Source organism: Lipophrys pholis, assembly GCF_963383615.2.
Source record: "Lipophrys pholis genome assembly, contig: SCAFFOLD_46, whole genome shotgun sequence".
NCBI classification, from domain to species: Eukaryota; Metazoa; Chordata; class Actinopteri; order Blenniiformes; family Blenniidae; genus Lipophrys; species Lipophrys pholis.
In genome coordinates, this window is record NW_028292308.1 from 145,731 (window position 1) to 161,494 (window position 15,764).

The 15,764-nt window shown below is 48.6% G+C and overlaps 1 protein-coding gene across 1 annotated transcript; it reads right to left on the reverse strand.

Annotated features, from left to right (window-relative positions):
* Nucleotides 1–2,226: 2,226 nt before the first annotated feature.
* On the reverse strand, nucleotides 2,227–8,537 carry atp1b3b (ATPase Na+/K+ transporting subunit beta 3b). Its single transcript, XM_080493657.1, has 7 exons — nucleotides 8,172–8,537; nucleotides 6,686–6,814; nucleotides 6,511–6,581; nucleotides 6,057–6,242; nucleotides 3,226–3,276; nucleotides 2,946–3,032; nucleotides 2,227–2,782 (listed from the first exon to the last, which is right to left on the reverse strand). Exons 1-7 carry the CDS (start codon nucleotides 8,407–8,409, stop codon nucleotides 2,615–2,617), a joined length of 930 nt encoding a protein of 309 aa, XP_080349783.1. The 5' UTR covers nucleotides 8,410–8,537; the 3' UTR covers nucleotides 2,227–2,614.
* Nucleotides 8,538–15,764: the final 7,227 nt, after the last annotated feature.

Below are 15,764 nucleotides of genomic sequence, written 5' to 3' on the forward strand. Positions count from 1 at the left end.
CCTTTAGCCTAGGAACCACTGATTGTTCCTTTAGAATCTCCTTTAGCCTAGGAACCACTGATGGTTCCTTTACCAAAGGAGACCAGCTCATGTTCCCCCACAATTCCTTGCGGCGACAACATTTAAAGGAACCCGCTCATCGGAGCGTTCAGGGAAACTCAGGATGACTGAAAAAGGAGCAGATCATGTAAGTTACCAAAGCAATAATCTGCCTAGAACCACTTGAGATCATCTAGAACCCAGATCCCAACTAGGAATGTTCTGGATGTTGTAGAACCAACACAGTAAAGTCCAGTTGCAGTGCAGCCTGTTCTCACTCTGATTGGTTCTTTATTCACCTGCCAGCCGGTTCCCTTTAGTTCCTCTTCTCCTTTGATTTACATTCAAACCTGAGCTATTTGACATTAGATCAGAGGTTAGAACCTCAGGAGAACGTGAGAGGAACCACCTTTATACTACTTTTATCACATTTGGAATTTTTTTATGACAACAGACGTCACTGACCTTCACCACCGTCTGATTAGTTACGCCACCTAGTGGAAGTGTTGTCTGATTGTCACAACAACGTGATCGCCTTTCCTATCTCCTTTAAGAAGCCTCCTAACACCTTTCCTTAACTCCTTTAGGAAGCCTCCTAACACCTTTCCTTAACTCCTTTAGGAAGCCTCCTAACACCTTTCACTAACTCCTTTAGGAAGTCTCCTAACACCTTTCCTTATCTCCTTTAGGAAGCCTCCTAACACCTTTCACTAACTCCTTTAGGAAGTCTCCTAACACCTTTCCTTATCTCCTTTAGGAAGCCTCCTAACACCTTTCACTAACTCCTTTAGGAAGCCTCCTAACACCTTTCCTTAACTCCTTTAGGAAGCCTCCTAACACCTTTCCTTATCTCCTTTAGGAAGCCTCCTAACACCTTTCACTAACTCCTTTAGGAAGCCTCCTAACACCTTTCCTTATCTCCTTTAGGAAGCCTCCTAACACCTTTCACTAACTCCTTTAGGAAGCCTCCTAACACCTTTCCTTATCTCCTTTAGGAAGCCTCCTAACACCTTTCACTAACTCCTTTAGGAAGCCTCCTAACACCTTTCCTTAACTCCTTTAGGAAGCCTCCTAACACCTTTCCTTATCTCCTTTAGGAAGCCTCCTAACACCTTTCACTAACTCCTTTAGGAAGCCTCCTAACACCTTTCCTTATCTCCTTTAGGAAGCCTCCTAACACCTTTCACTAACTCCTTTAGGAAGCCTCCTAACACCTTTCCTTATCTCCTTTAGGAAGCCTCCTAACACCTTTCACTAACTCCTTTAGGAAGCCTCCTAACACCTTTCCTTATCTCCTTTAGGAAGCCTCCTAACACCTTTCACTAACTCCTTTAGGAAGCCTCCTAACACCTTTCCTAACTCCTTTAGGAAGCCTCCTAACACCTTTCCTTAACTCCTTTAGGAAGCCTCCTAACTCCTTTAGGAAGCCTCCTAACACCTTTCCTTATCTCCTTTAGGAAGCCTCCTAACACATTTCCTTATCTCCTTTAGGAAGCCTCCTAACACCTTTCACTAACTCCTTTAGGAAGCCTCCTAACACCTTTCCTAACTCCTTTAGGAAGCCTCCTAACACCTTTCCTAACTCCTTTAGGAAGCCTCCTAACACCTTTCCTTATCTCCTTTAGGAAGCCTCCTAACACCTTTCCTTAACTCCTTTAGGAAGCCTCCTAACACCTTTGACTAACTCCTTTAGGAAGCCTCCTAACTCCTTTAGGAAGCCTCCTAACACCTTTCCTAACTCCTTTAGGAAGCCTCCTAACACCTTTCCTTATCTCCTTTAGGAAGCCTCCTAACACCTTTCCTTAACTCCTTTAGGAAGCCTCCTAACACCTTTGACTAACTCCTTTAGGAAGCCTCCTAACTCCTTTAGGAAGCCTCCTAACACCTTTACTAACTCCTTTAGGAAGCCTCCTAACTCCTTTCACTAACTCCTTTAGGAAGCCTCCTAACTCCTTTCCTAACTCCTTTAGGAAGCCTCCTAACACCTTTCCTTAACCTTGTGACGTCATCCAGGGGGTTAAGGAGAAGTGGATAGGAAAGGAGATAGGAGGGACTGGTAGGAAGCGGCCACAAACTCAGACCCTATATCCGGGTCTTCTTCCTCTTGAGCTTCAGTCATGCACATTCTGCTGCACTGCAGGACCAGGACCAGGACCAGGACAACGACCAGAACTAAAAAGAAGCTCCAGGTTTTTGGTGAATCTTTATTTGTTGAGCAGTTCGGACAGGAAGTGACACGTGAAGTGAGACAACAGAACCAGACAAGGACCGGGACCAAGACCAGGACCAGGAGCTGGCGCTGGACCAGCACAAGGACCAGGACCATATATAGAATCAGAATGAGGACCAGGTGGATGGACAAGAACAACAGTGACCCTAAAAACTGTACATTTGGTAGAGGAAGAGTAATCTGATTACTGTAAATGGCTCAGTGAAGCAGAGTAATCTGATTACTGTAAATGGCTCATTGACAAACAGGAAGTCAAAATTCTGGCATAGGGACCAGACATGCGGGATCAGGTCTGGGTGGTTCCGTTCGGCAGTGAACCCAGTTGGTGGTTTCCATGGTAACGGTCTACTGGACCACTCTGACCCGGAACGTGACACGACCCAGGAACTTGTCCCGGTCGTCGTTGTTCTGCAGGTCTGAACCCTGGACTTTACACTCCACCGTCTGGTCCACATCGTAGTCCTCCTGAGTCAGGAGCAGCTGGACCGCCACCAGGGGCTGCACGTAGTCCGGCTGCAGGGACAGGGAGAGACCAGGACTGGGTCAGACCAGGACAGGGAGAGACCAGGACTGGGTCAGACCAGGAGGGGCGAGTGCTGCTCAATGCAGTTTAGTGTAGTAGCCCATGGGGGGGGGGGGGGTCCTGGTCTGGGGATTCGTTTGAAGCTGGACTCACGTGAGCTTTCTTTCCGTAATACGGGAAAAACATTTTGTCGATTCGACCATCAGAGGGAAAATACTGCATCCGGAGGGGCGTGGCTCTCTGTGGGAGACAACCGGAGGTACCACGTTACTACGTCGCGTCACCACATCACAACATCACAACATCAGAACAACATCACAACATCGTCACAACATCACAACATCGTCACATCACAATATCACAATATGAGTACAACATCACAACAACGTGACGTCACAACGTCACAACATCACAACAAGCAGACGTCAGAAACCTTGGCGGTGCAGTTGATGTAAGGATCTCCTCCAGGCTTCAGACCGATGATCTGCAGAAGAAAGGAGGTGAAGAGGTGAAAGGGTGAAGAGGTTAACCAGTGAAGAGGTTAACCGATGAAGGGGTTAACCGGTGAAGGGGTTAACCGGTGAAGGGGTGAACTGGAGAAGGGGGGAAGAGGCTAACCAGTGAAGAGGTTAACCAGTGAAGAGGTTAACCAGTGAAGAGGTTAACCGATGAAAGGGTGAAGAGGTTAACTGGTGAACTGGGCCTGGTTGTTCCAGACTAGGTTATCGTTTAACCAGCCGTTAAATACATTTAACCGTCCGCTAACTTTAACAGCACTGTTATCTTGTTGTTCAAACTAGGTTAACTTTAACCAGGTGTTATCTTGTTGTCCAAACTGGGTTAACTTTAACCAGGAGTTATCTTGTTGTTCAAACTAGGTTAACTTTAACCAGGTGTTATCTTGTTGTTCAAACTGGGTTAACTTTAACCAGGTTAGTTACCTTGACGTTAAAGTTAACCTCCACTAGCTGTTTACCAGTGGTTAACTCTCACCATGGTGTTGATGATAGCAGTTGAACAAAGGAAGGACAGGGTGGAGGACTGAACTTTGATAGAGTCGATCCTGGAATGAAGAGTTGCTCCTCTATGGAGCCCCAGAGTGGACATAGAGGAATAATAATAATAATAACAGGTGGGAATGAGATACTAACTAGTAACCTCAGATTACTAACTGGACACAGAGAGTTACTCTCTCCTTCCCTCACCAATGTGGCCTCCATCCCCTCATATTTGCTGCTCTGCAGCTTTAAGAGCCTCGTTTCCACGGAGAACATTAGATCCTGGTGTTTTCTAACTAAACCTGTGAAGTCCAGACGAGTTAAACTCTCCTTGGTCCAGAAAGAGAAGATCTCATTCTCATGTCTCCTCTTTAGCAGGAAGAAAGGATCTCCAGCCGTTTCCATGGTAACCTAGGTAACCACTCTGATTAAAGTTCTCTTTCACATGAAGCCATTAAAAGGCTCATTTTAGCTCTAAAAACCCCAACTTTCATTTCCAGTAGTTTGTAGTTTGTTTAGTAGTTCCTGAGGAACCAGAAGTCTGGCTTCATTAGAAAGAAGTTCTGTAGAGCGTCTCCTAGCGGAGCGCCCCCTGCTGCTCATGCAGACCTCTCCCTTCGTCAATCCAGAGATGAAATGATCTGGTTCCCTCGCTTCATTCATTTGAGGGAACGACTTATTATCTGGTTCCCACGTTCTTCTTATTTTCCTCTCTGGTCACTCAGTCCACAATCTAGATGGTTCTCTCTGGAGGGTTCTCTCTGGAGGGTTCTCTCTGGAGGGTTCTCTCTAGAGGGTTCTCTCTAGAGGGTTCTCTCTGGAGGGTTCTCTCTGGAGGGTTCTCTCTGGAGGGTTCTCTCTGGATGGTTCTCTCTAGATGGTTCTCTCTAGATGGTTCTCTCTGGAGGGTTCTCTCTGGAGGGTTCTCTCTAGATGGTTCTCTCTAGATGATTCTCTCTAGATGGTTCTCTCTGGATGGTTCTCTCTAGAGGGTTCTCTCTGGTTGGTTCTCTCTAGATGGTTCTCTCTGGAGGGTTCTCTCTAGATGGTTCTCTCTGGAGGGTTCTCTCTAGATGGTTCTCTCTAGATGGTTCTCTCTAGTTGGTTCTCTCGAGATGGTTCTCTCGAGATGGTTCTCTCTAGTTGGTTCTCTCGAGATGGTTCTCTCTAGATGGTTCTCTCTAGTTGGTTCTCTCGAGATGGTTCTCTCGAGATGGTTCTCTCTAGATGGTTCTCTCTAGAGGGTTCTCTCTGGAGGGATCTCTCTGGAGGGATCTCTCTGGAGGGTTCTCTCTGGAGGGTTCTCTCTGGAGGGTTCTCTCTGGAGGGTTCTCTCTGGATGTTTCTCTCTGGAGGGTTCTCTCTGGATGTTTCTCTCTGGAGGGTTCTCTCTGGATGGTTCTCTCTAGATGGTTCTCTCTAGATGGTTCTCTCTAGATGGTTCTCTCTGGTCAGATTAAAGAAGAAGAGGCACCATGAAGCCTCTGATCCTCCAGCTCAGTTTTCATCTTTAACATCCTGGTAGCAGCGTAGTTTCTATGGTTTATGGTAGTTTCTCCTGGTTTATGGTAGTTTATCATGGTTTATGGTAGTTTCTCCTGGTTTATGGTAGTTTATCATGGTTTCTGGTAGTTTCTCATGGTTTATGGTAGTTTCTCATGGTTTCTGGTAGTTTATCATGGTTCCTGGTAGTTTATCATGGTTCCTCATGGTTTCTGGTAGTTTCCTCGAGGTTTATGGTAGTTTCTCATGGTTTATGGTAGTTTATCATGGTCTATGGTAGTTTCTCATGGTTTGTGGTAGTTCCTCATGGTTTCTGGTAGTTTCTCATGGTTTCTGGTAGTTTCTCATGGTTTCTGGTAGTTTCTATGGTTTATGGTAGTTTCCCATGGTTTCTGGTAGTTTCTATGGTTTATGGTAGTTTAATAGAGCAGATAAAAACACTGCTCTGCCTCCACCACTATGTTTAAGACAAAACACGGAAGAACGGAGACGAAAGTGGGCGGAGCCTTGGGCGGAGCAGCGTCAGGGACGCTAACCACTGTTGTTAACCTCACAGTTAACTTTGACGGTAACTAACGGGATGACTAACCATGTTTTAAACAAGGCATAATTAACAGTCAGTTAGCTAATGGCGGGTTAAGGATTTAACCAGCGGTTAGGGCTTAACCAGTGGTTAACATAAAACAGATTAGAACAACCGGGCCCCGGTGAAGTGGTGACGGGATGACGAGGTTAACTGGTGAAGTGGTGAAGAGCGACTGACCCGGTTCATCTTGAGCAGCACGCAGGGTTTCCCGTCTCGGTAGCCGAAGGAGGAGTCGGCCAATCCGGAGCAGCGCTGCAAGACGCTGCGCTTGAACTGACACGTCTTCTTCTGCTGCTCGGCCTCCTGCAGCGTGAGCTCCCCCACCAGGCAGAGCTCGTTCTGCTCCTGACGACTGTCGTTGTACTCTGACACACAACACAACACAACCACTGCACAACACAACTACAACAGCACACACCACCTCAACCAGCCCTGCAGTATTACTCTATGTACTGGAAATACTTCAGTATTGTGTTTAGATTTAGTGTGTATTATTACTGCTGGTGTCTGAGCAGAATGACTAGTGTACTGTGTGTGTGGGTGGGTGGGTGGGTGTGTGTGTGTGTATGTGTGTGTGTGTGTGTGTGTGTGTGTGTGTGTGTGTGTGTGTGTGTGGGTGGCCTCACGCTGCAGGAGTTGGTGAGTCGGTTGGATCTGATCGGTTGTAGCTGATTTCAGCAGCATGAGGACGAATCACCAAACCTGTAACCAGAACCAACATGGTGACTCCACCCACAGGGGTGCTGACTCCACCCACATGACTTAACTCCACCCACGAGGGGGTGGCTGGTGGAGCATAGCTTCACCTGGACTGGGCACTCGGTCCTGGTGCTGTGGCACGTTTTCGTCCAGCGTCATTAACATGACCCACATGGTGAGGAGAAACATGGCCGCCAGGAAGCCGTAGAACAGCAGGTAGAAGAGCAGGATGAGGCCTGGAGGAGGTAGAGGTAATAGTAGGGGTAGAGGTAAAGATAAAGGTAGGGGTAAAGATAAAGGTAAAGATAAAGGTAGGGGTAGAGGTAGAGGTAAAGGTAAAGATAAGAGTAGGGGTAGATGTAAAGATAAAGGTAGGGGTAGAGGTAAAGATAAAGGTAGAGGTAAAGATAAGGGTAGGGGTAGAGGTAAAGATAAAGGTAGGGGTAGAGGTAAAGATAAAGGTAGGGGTAGAGGTAAAGGTAGGGGTAAAGATAAAGGTAAAGATAAAGGTAGGGGTAGAGGTAAAGATAAGGGTAGGGGTAGAGGTAAAGATAAGAGTAGGGGTAGAGGTAAAGATAAAGGTAGGGGTAGAGGTAAAGATAAAGGTAGGGATAGAGGTAAAGATAAAGGTAGGGATAGAGGTAGAGGTAAAGATAAAGGTAGGGGTAGAGGTAAAGATAAAGGTAGGGGTAAAGATAAAGGTAGGGGTAGAGGTAGAGGTAAAGGTAGGGGTAGAGGTAAAGATAAGAGTAGGGGTAGATGTAAAGATAAAGGTAGGGGTAGAGGTAAAGATAAAGGTAGAGGTAAAGATAAGGGTAGGGGTAGAGGTAAAGATAAAGGTAGGGGTAGGGGTAGAGGTAGAGGTAAAGATAAGGGTAGGGGTAGAGGTAAAGATAAAGGTAGGGGTAGAGGTAAAGATAAAGGTAGCGGTAGAGGTAAAGATAAGGGTAGGGGTAGGGGTAGAGGTAAAGATAAAGGTAGCGGTAGAGGTAAAGATAAAGGTAGCGGTAAAGATAAGGGTAGAGGTAAAGATAAAGGTAGGGGTAGAGGTAAAGATAAGGGTAGGGGTAGAGATAAAGATAAAGGTAGAGGTAAAGATAAGGGTAGGGGTAGAGGTAAAGATAAAGGTAGCGGTAGAGGTAAAGATAAAGGTAGCGGTAGAGGTAAAGATAAGGGTAGGGGTAGAGGTAAAGATAAAGGTAGAGGTAAAGATAAGGGTAGCGGTAGAGGTAAAGATAAGGGTAGGGGTAGAGGTAAAGGTAGAGGTAAAGATAAGGGTAGAGATACAAATAAAGGTAGAGGTAAATATAAAGTTAAATGTAAAGGTAGAGGTAAAGATAAAGGTAGAGGTAAAGATAAAGTTAAATGTAAAGGTAGAGGTACAGGTACAGGTAAAGACAAATGTAGAGGGAGAGGTAAAGATAAGGGTAGGGGTAAAGATAAAGGTAGAGGTAAAGGTAGAGGTACAGGTAAAGACAAAGGTGAAGAATAGATCATTATATCATTACTAAAGCCAACAGTTCTATATTGATGATATTAATATGAAACCTTCCGGTTCTATACATTCCGTGTCGGTCCGGTTCGTGTTCTTACCCCAGCTGCTGGCGGTACGGCCCAGGAACTCCCCGGTCCTCCGGTTATAGATGAAGCCCATGGCGGGATCCTTCTCCTCCTTCTTCACCTCCTTCACCTCCTTCTTCTCCTCCTCCTTCACCTCCTTCTCCTCCTTCTCCTCCTTCACCTCCTCTGTCCCTTTCTCCTGCGCGGCATCCTTCTTATCTCCTGGCTCCCGGTCCGGCTCCTGGTTCTGGTTCTGGGGGCTGGACGACATGCTGCTGCCGAACCGGGCTAATCAGACCTGAGCGAGAACAGCTGGTGAAAGGGATGGAACACACACACACACACACACACACACACACACACACACACACACACACACACACACACACACACACACACACGGGAGCGAAATGGAACGCATGCGCAGATCAAAGCCCCCCCCCCCCACCTTGAGAGGATGACATTAATTTTAGTATAATCTACACTAATGTAATTACAACAACAACAACAACAACAACAACAACAACAGCAACAACAACAATAATAATAATAATAATCATTGTTTTCATGTCAAATTGAACCTTGTTATATAATCGCACCAGAGTCACGTGACTGAACCCAGAGACATGATTCGACAGAAGCTGCATCACGTGACACTGAAATCACACGCAGGGGAAGGAGAGGGGGAAAGGAGGGGGAGGGGCGGAAGAAAGGGAGGAAGAGGGGGAGGAAGAGGAAGGAGGAGAGGGAGGGGGAGGAAGAGAGGGAGGAAGAGGGGGAGGAAGAGGAAGGAGGAGAGGGAGGGGGAGGAGGAGAGGGAGGAAGAGAGGGAGGAAGAGGGGGAGGAAGGGGGACGGGGAGGAAGAGAGGGAGGAAGAGAGGGAGGAAGAGGGGGAGGAAGAGGGGGATTAAGAGGAAGAAGATAGGGAGGAAGAAGGGGAGGAAGAGGGGGAAAAAGAGGAAGAGAGGGAGGAAGAGTGGGAGGAAGAGGGGGATTAAGAGGAGGAGGAAGAGGGGGAGGAAGAGCGGGATAAAGAGGAGGAGGGGTAGGAAGAGAGAGAGGGAGGAAGAGATGGAGGGAGGGGGGAGGAAGAGAGGGAGGAAGAGAGAGAGGAAGAGAGAGGAGAAAGAGAGGGAGGAAGAGGGGGAGATGGGGGAAGGGGGAGGGAGAGGGAGGAAGAGAGAGGAAGATGGGGAGGAAGAGAGGGAGGAAGAGAGAGAGGAAGAGAGGGAGGAAGAGAGAGAGGAAGAGAGGGAGGAAGAGAGGAAGGAAGAGAGAGAGAAAGAGAGGGCGGAAGAGAGGGAGGAAGAGAGGGAGGAAGAGAGAGAGGAAGAGAGGGAGGAAGAGAGGAAGGAAGAGAGAGAGAAAGAGAGGGAGGAAGAGAGAGGAAGAGAGGGAGGAAGAGAGAGAGGAAGGAGAGGATGAGGAGGGAGGAAGAGAGGGAGGAAGAGAGGGAGAAAGAGATGGAGGAAGAGAGGGAGGGGGAGGGGGAGGAAGAGAGAGAGGAAGAGAGAGGAAGAGAGGGAGGAAGAGAGAGAGGAAGAGAGAGGAAGAGAGGGAGGAAGGAGAGGAAGAGAGGGAGGAAGAGAGGGTTCATATGGTTCCACTTGGTCTCAGATCTCCTCAGAATGACTGAGGTGGATTCAGATTCCTCTTCCTCCCCCTCCCCCTCCCCCTCCCTCTTCCTCTTCCTCTTCCTCCACCTCCTCTTCCTCTTCCTCCCCGTCCCCTCCCGTTCCTCTTCCTCCACCTCCACCTCCACCTCCTCCTCTCCCCCCTCCTCCGTCAGCAGTGGTGGGAGGAGTCGGGAGTCAGCAGGGTGAGGATGTGAGGATGCTGTCAGGTTGCCGTGGTTTCAGCCGCTGGGTTCTTGTGGCGGATGTGTGTGTGTGTGGCTGAAGGGTGTGAGAGAGTGTGTGTGTGTGTGTGTGTGTGTGTGTGTGTGTGTGTGTGTGTGTGTGTGTGTGTGTGTGTGTGTGTGTGTGTGTGTGTGTGTGTGTGTGTGTGAGGATTTATGACGGGAGGACGGAGAGACGGAGGCTTCAGGGTGGATGAAGATCGCTGCAGACTGAAAACTGACTCACCGTTTCCTCTGATTTGCTAAAGATCTGTAAAGGAGACGTGTTCCTGCAGGAGGGAGACAAGGAGGGAGGAAGGACACATCGAGGGAGGAGGGACACATCGAGGGAGGAGGGACACATCGAGGGAGGAAGGACACATCGAGGGAGGAGGGAGACATCGAGGGAGGAGGGACACATCGAGGGAGGAAGGACACATCGAGGGAGGAGGGACACATCGAGGGAGGAGGGACACATCGAGGGAGGAAGGACACATCGAGGGAGGAGGGACACATCGAGGGAGGAAGGAGACATCGAGGGAGGAGGGACACATTGAGGGAGGAAGGACACATCGAGGGAGGAGGGACACATCGAGGGAGGAAGGAGACAAGGAGGGAGGAAGGACACATCGAGGGAGGAAAAGGAGACATCGAGGGAGGAAGGAGACAAGGAGGGAGGAATGAAAGAAATTTAGTCCTTGCTGATCCTCAGGTGAGTGTCCAGTCAGTATATTCATTCATGTTCTGTCTCTCTCTCTCTCTCTCTCTCCCTCTCTCTCTCTGTCTGTCTCTCTGTCTCTCTCTCTCTGTCTCTACCTGTCTCAACCTGTCTCTCTCTCTCTCTCTCTCTCTCTCTGTCTCTCTGTCTCTACCTCTCTCTCTCTCTCTCTCTCTCTCTCTCTCTCTCTCTCTCTCCCTCTCTCTCTCTCTGTGTCTCTCTGTCTCAACCTGTCTCTCTCTCTCTCTCTCTCTGTCTCTCTGTCTCTACCTGTCTCTCTCTCTCTCTCTCTCTCTCTCTCTGTCTCTCTGTCTCTACCTGTCTCTCTCTCTCTCTCTCTCTCTCTCTCTCTCTCTCTCTCTCTCTGTCTCTCTCTCTCAATCTCTCTCCCTCTCTCTCTCTCTCTCTCTCTCTCTCTCTGTCTCTCTCTCTCTCTCTCCTCTCCTCTCTCTCTCTCTGTGTCTCTCTGTCTCTCTGTCTCTCTGTCTCTACCTGTCTCTCTCTCTCTCTCTCTCTCTCTCTCCCTCTCTCTCTCTCTGTGTCTCTCTGTCTCTACCTGTCTCTCTCTCTCTCTCTCTCACTCTGTTTGTCTGTCTCTCTCTCCTTTAAAGTTAGACTTTCAGGTGAGAACAGAACCGCCTAATGATGTTCAGACACAGACCTAATAGATCTAACCAGGGACCAGAGTTCAGTCTAACCAGGGACCAGAGTTCAGTCTAACCAGAGACCAGAGTTCAGTCTAACCAGGGACCAGAGTTCAGTCTAACCAGGGACCAGAGTTCAGTCTAACCAGAGACCAGAGTTCCATCTAACCAAGGACCAGAGTTCAGTCTAACCAAGGACCAGAGTTCAGTCTAACCAGGGACCAGAGTTCAGTCTAACCAGAGACCAGAGTTCAGTCTAACCAAAGACCAGAGTTCAGTCTAACCAGAGACCAGAGTTCAGTCCAACCAGAGACCAGAGTTCAGTCTAACCAAAGACCAGAGTTCAGTCTAACCAGAGACCAGAGTTCAGTCCAACCAGAGACCAGAGTTCAGTCTAACCAAAGACCAGAGTTCAGTCTAACCAGAGACAAGAGTTCAGTCTAACCAGGGACCAGAGTTCAGTCTAACCAGAGACCAGAGTTCAGTCTAACCAAAGACCAGAGTTCAGTCTAACCAGAGACCAGAGTTCAGTCCAACCAGAGACCAGAGTTCAGTCTAACCAAAGACCAGAGTTCAGTCTAACATGAGACCAGAGTTCCATCTAACCAGGGACTAGAGTTCAGTCTAACCAGAGACCAGAGTTCAGTCCAACCAGGGACCAGAGTTCAGTCTAACCAGAGACCAGAGTTCAGTCTAACCAGGGACCAGAGTTCAGTCTAACCAAAGACCAGAGTTCAGTCTAACCAGGGACCAGAGTTCAGTCTAACATGAGACCAGAGTTCCATCTAACCAGGGACTAGAGTTCAGTCTAACCAGAGACCAGAGTTCAGTACCAGAGACCAGAGTTCAGTCTAACCAGAGACCAGAGTTCAGTTTAACCAGAGACCAGAGTTCCATCCAACCAGGGACCAGAGTTCAGTCTAACCAGAGACCAGAGTGCAGTCTAACCAGAGACCAGAGTTCAGTACCAGAGACCAGAGTTCAGTCCAACCAGAGACCAGAGTTCAGTCTAACAAAAGACCAGAGTTCCATCCAACCAGAGACCAGAGTTCAGTCTAACCAGAGACCAGAGTTCAGTCCAACCAGGGACCAGAGTTCAGTCTAACCAAAGACCAGAGTTCAGTACCAGAGACCAGAGTTCAGTCTAACCAGAGACCAGAGTTCCATCTAACCAGGGACCAGAGTTCAGTCTAACCAGAGACCAGAGTTCCATCTAACCAGGGAGCAGAGTTCAGTCTAACCAGAGACCAGAGTGCAGTCTAACCAGAGACCAGAGTTCAGTACCAGAGACCAGAGTTCAGTCTAACCAGGGACCAGAGTGCAGTCTAACCAGAGACCAGAGTTCAGTCTAACCAGAGACCAGAGTGCAGTCTAACCAGAGACCAGAGTTCAGTCTAACCAGAGACCAGAGTTCCATCTAACCAGGGACCAGAGTTCAGTCTAACCAGAGACCAGAGTTCAGTCTAACAAAAGACCAGAGTTCAGTCTAACCAGGGACCAGAGTTCAGTCTAACCAGAGACCAGAGTTCAGTCTAACCAGGGACCAGAGTTCAGTCTAACCAGAGACCAGAGTTCAGTCTAACCAGGGACCAGAGTTCAGTCTAACCAAAGACCAGAGTTCAGTACCAGAGACCAGAGTTCAGTCTAACCAGAGACCAGAGTTCCATCTAACCAGGGACCAGAGTTCAGTCTAACCAGAGACCAGAGTGCAGTCTAACCAGAGACCAGAGTTCAGTCTAACCAGAGACCAGGGTTCCATCTAACCAGGGACCAGAGTTCAGTCTAACCAGAGACCAGAGTTCAGTCTAACCAGAGACCAGAGTTCCATCTAACCAGGGACCAGAGTTCAGTCTAACCAGAGACCAGAGTGCAGTCTAACCAGAGACCAGAGTTCAGTCTAACCAGAGACCAGAGTTCCATCTAACCACGGACCAGAGTTCAGTCTAACCAGAGACCAGAGTGCAGTCTAACCAGAGACCAGAGTTCCGTCTAACCAGGGACCAGAGTTCAGTCTAACCAGAGACCAGAGTGCAGTCTAACCAGAGACCAGAGTTCAGTCTAATCAGAGACCAGAGTTCCATCTAACCACGGACCAGAGTTCAGTCTAACCAGAGACCAGAGTTCAGTACCAGAGACCAGAGTTCAGTCTAACCAGAGACCAGAGTGCAGTCCAACCAGAGACCAGAGTTCAGTACCAGAGACCAGAGTTCAGTCTAACCAGAGACCAGAGTTCCATCTAACCAGGGACCAGAGTTCAGTCTAACCAGGGACCAGAGTTCAGTCTAACCAGAGACCAGAGTTCAGTCTAACCAGAGACCAGAGTGCAGTCTAACCAGAGACCAGAGTTCAGTACCAGAGACCAGAGTTCAGTCTAACCAGAGACCAGAGTTCAGTCTAACCAGAGACCAGAGTTCCATCTAACCAGGGACCAGAGTTCAGTCTAACGAGAGACCAGAGTTCAGTCTAACCAGAGACCAGAGTTCCATCTAACCAGGGACCAGAGTTCAGTCTAACGAGAGACCAGAGTTCAGTCTAACCAGAGACCAGAGTTCCATCTAACCAGGGACCAGAGTTCAGTACCAGAGACCAGAGTTCCATCTAACCAGAGACCAGAGTTCAGTCTAACGAGAGACCAGAGTTCAGTCTAACCAGAGACCAGAGTTCCATCTAACCAGGGACCAGAGTTCAGTACCAGAGACCAGAGTTCCATCTAACCAGGGACCAGAGTTCAGTCTAACGAGAGACCAGAGTCCAGTCTAACCAGAGACCAGAGTTCAGTACCAGAGACCAGAGTCCAGTCTAACCAGAGACCAGAGTTCAGTACCAGAGACCAGAGTGCAGTCTAACCAGAGACCAGAGTGATGGAATAGTGGACTTGTTGCTCAAAGCCTCTAAAGACGTGTCTCATGTCCTCCTCTGCTTGTCACCGTCTCATTTTGCTAAAATTGATCTTTTTTTGCCAAAATATAGCAAATTATCGTCACGAGTATTCAACTCACAACCGACATCCACTTTGTCTTAACGCCCAGGAACGTGATTGGTCAATTGATACCATGTGGTCTATACGTTTCGAAAGGTGGCCTCTGATTGGTTGGTAATTCTCTGACTCATCCTGGTGCGTTCTGTACCGTCCAGAACCTTCAAACAGGAGCAACTTCCTTTCCAAGATGTTGAGGAACTCCACCTGCAGAATAATCCACCCAGGCGGGACTGGTTCTAGAGACATATCTCATGAAACCTGTTTGATCAACATCATTCATGCTTTTCATTGAAGACTTTTGATCTAAGTCTTGACAATCCTGCTGGTTCCCTCAGCAGTTTAATTCAGTGTGACGGTGACATTGTAAAGTCTTTGGACGGAGCTACAGGAGGTCTGCAGAGAACCAAGAACATCTAATGTTCTATTAAAATCTAATCAGAAGAGAAGAGAAACTAGTTCCCAGTTCAGAGTCTCCAGCTGCTCAGGTTAGGCTGCAGGGGGGGGGGGGGGGCAACGTGGAGCTACAGGGGGAACAAACAGGGACATGTAGAGGAGTTTGGAGTGAGGGGAGTCAGGTACAGGTACAGGTACAGGTACAGGTACAGGGACAGGGACAGGGACAGGGACAGGGACAGGTGCAGGGACAGGTGCAGGTACAGGTACAGGGACAGGTGCAGGTGCAGGTAGAGGTACAGGTACAGGGACAGGGACAGGGACAGGGACAGGGACAGGGACAGGGACAGGGACAGGGACAGGGACAGGGACAGGTGCAGGGACAGGTGCAGGTGCAGGTAGAGGTAGAGGTACAGGTACAGGTACAGGTACAGGTACAGGTACAGGTACAGGTACAGGTACAGGTACAGGGACAGGGACAGGTACAGGGACAGGTGCAGGTGCAGGTGCAGGTAGAGGTACAGGTACAGGTACAGGTACAGGTAGAGGTAGAGGTACAGGGACAGGTGCAGGTGCAGGTACAGGGACAGGTACAGGGACAGGTGCAGGTGCAGGTGCAGGTACAGGTACAGGTACAGGTACAGGTACAGGTACAGGGACAGGTGCAGGTACAGGTACAGGTACAGGTACAGGTACAGGTACAGGTACAGGTACAGGGACAGGTGCAGGTACAGGTACAGGTACAGGTACAGGTACAGGTACAGGTACAGGTACAGGGACAGGTGCAGGTGCACCTAAAGGTAAGTACAAGTGAAAACCATCACCAATGAAAAGAAGCTTTACCTTAGGAAAGGTAACGCTTTGGAACCAACGACTCAGAGGTTAGCTCTATGGTGGAACCAGCGACTCAGAGGTTAGCTCTATGGTAGAACCAACGACTCAGAGGTTAGCTCTATGGTAGAACCAACGACTCAGAGGTTAGCTCTATGGTGGAACCAACGACTCAGAGGTTAGCTCTATGGTAGAACCAACGACTCAGAGGTTAGCTCTATG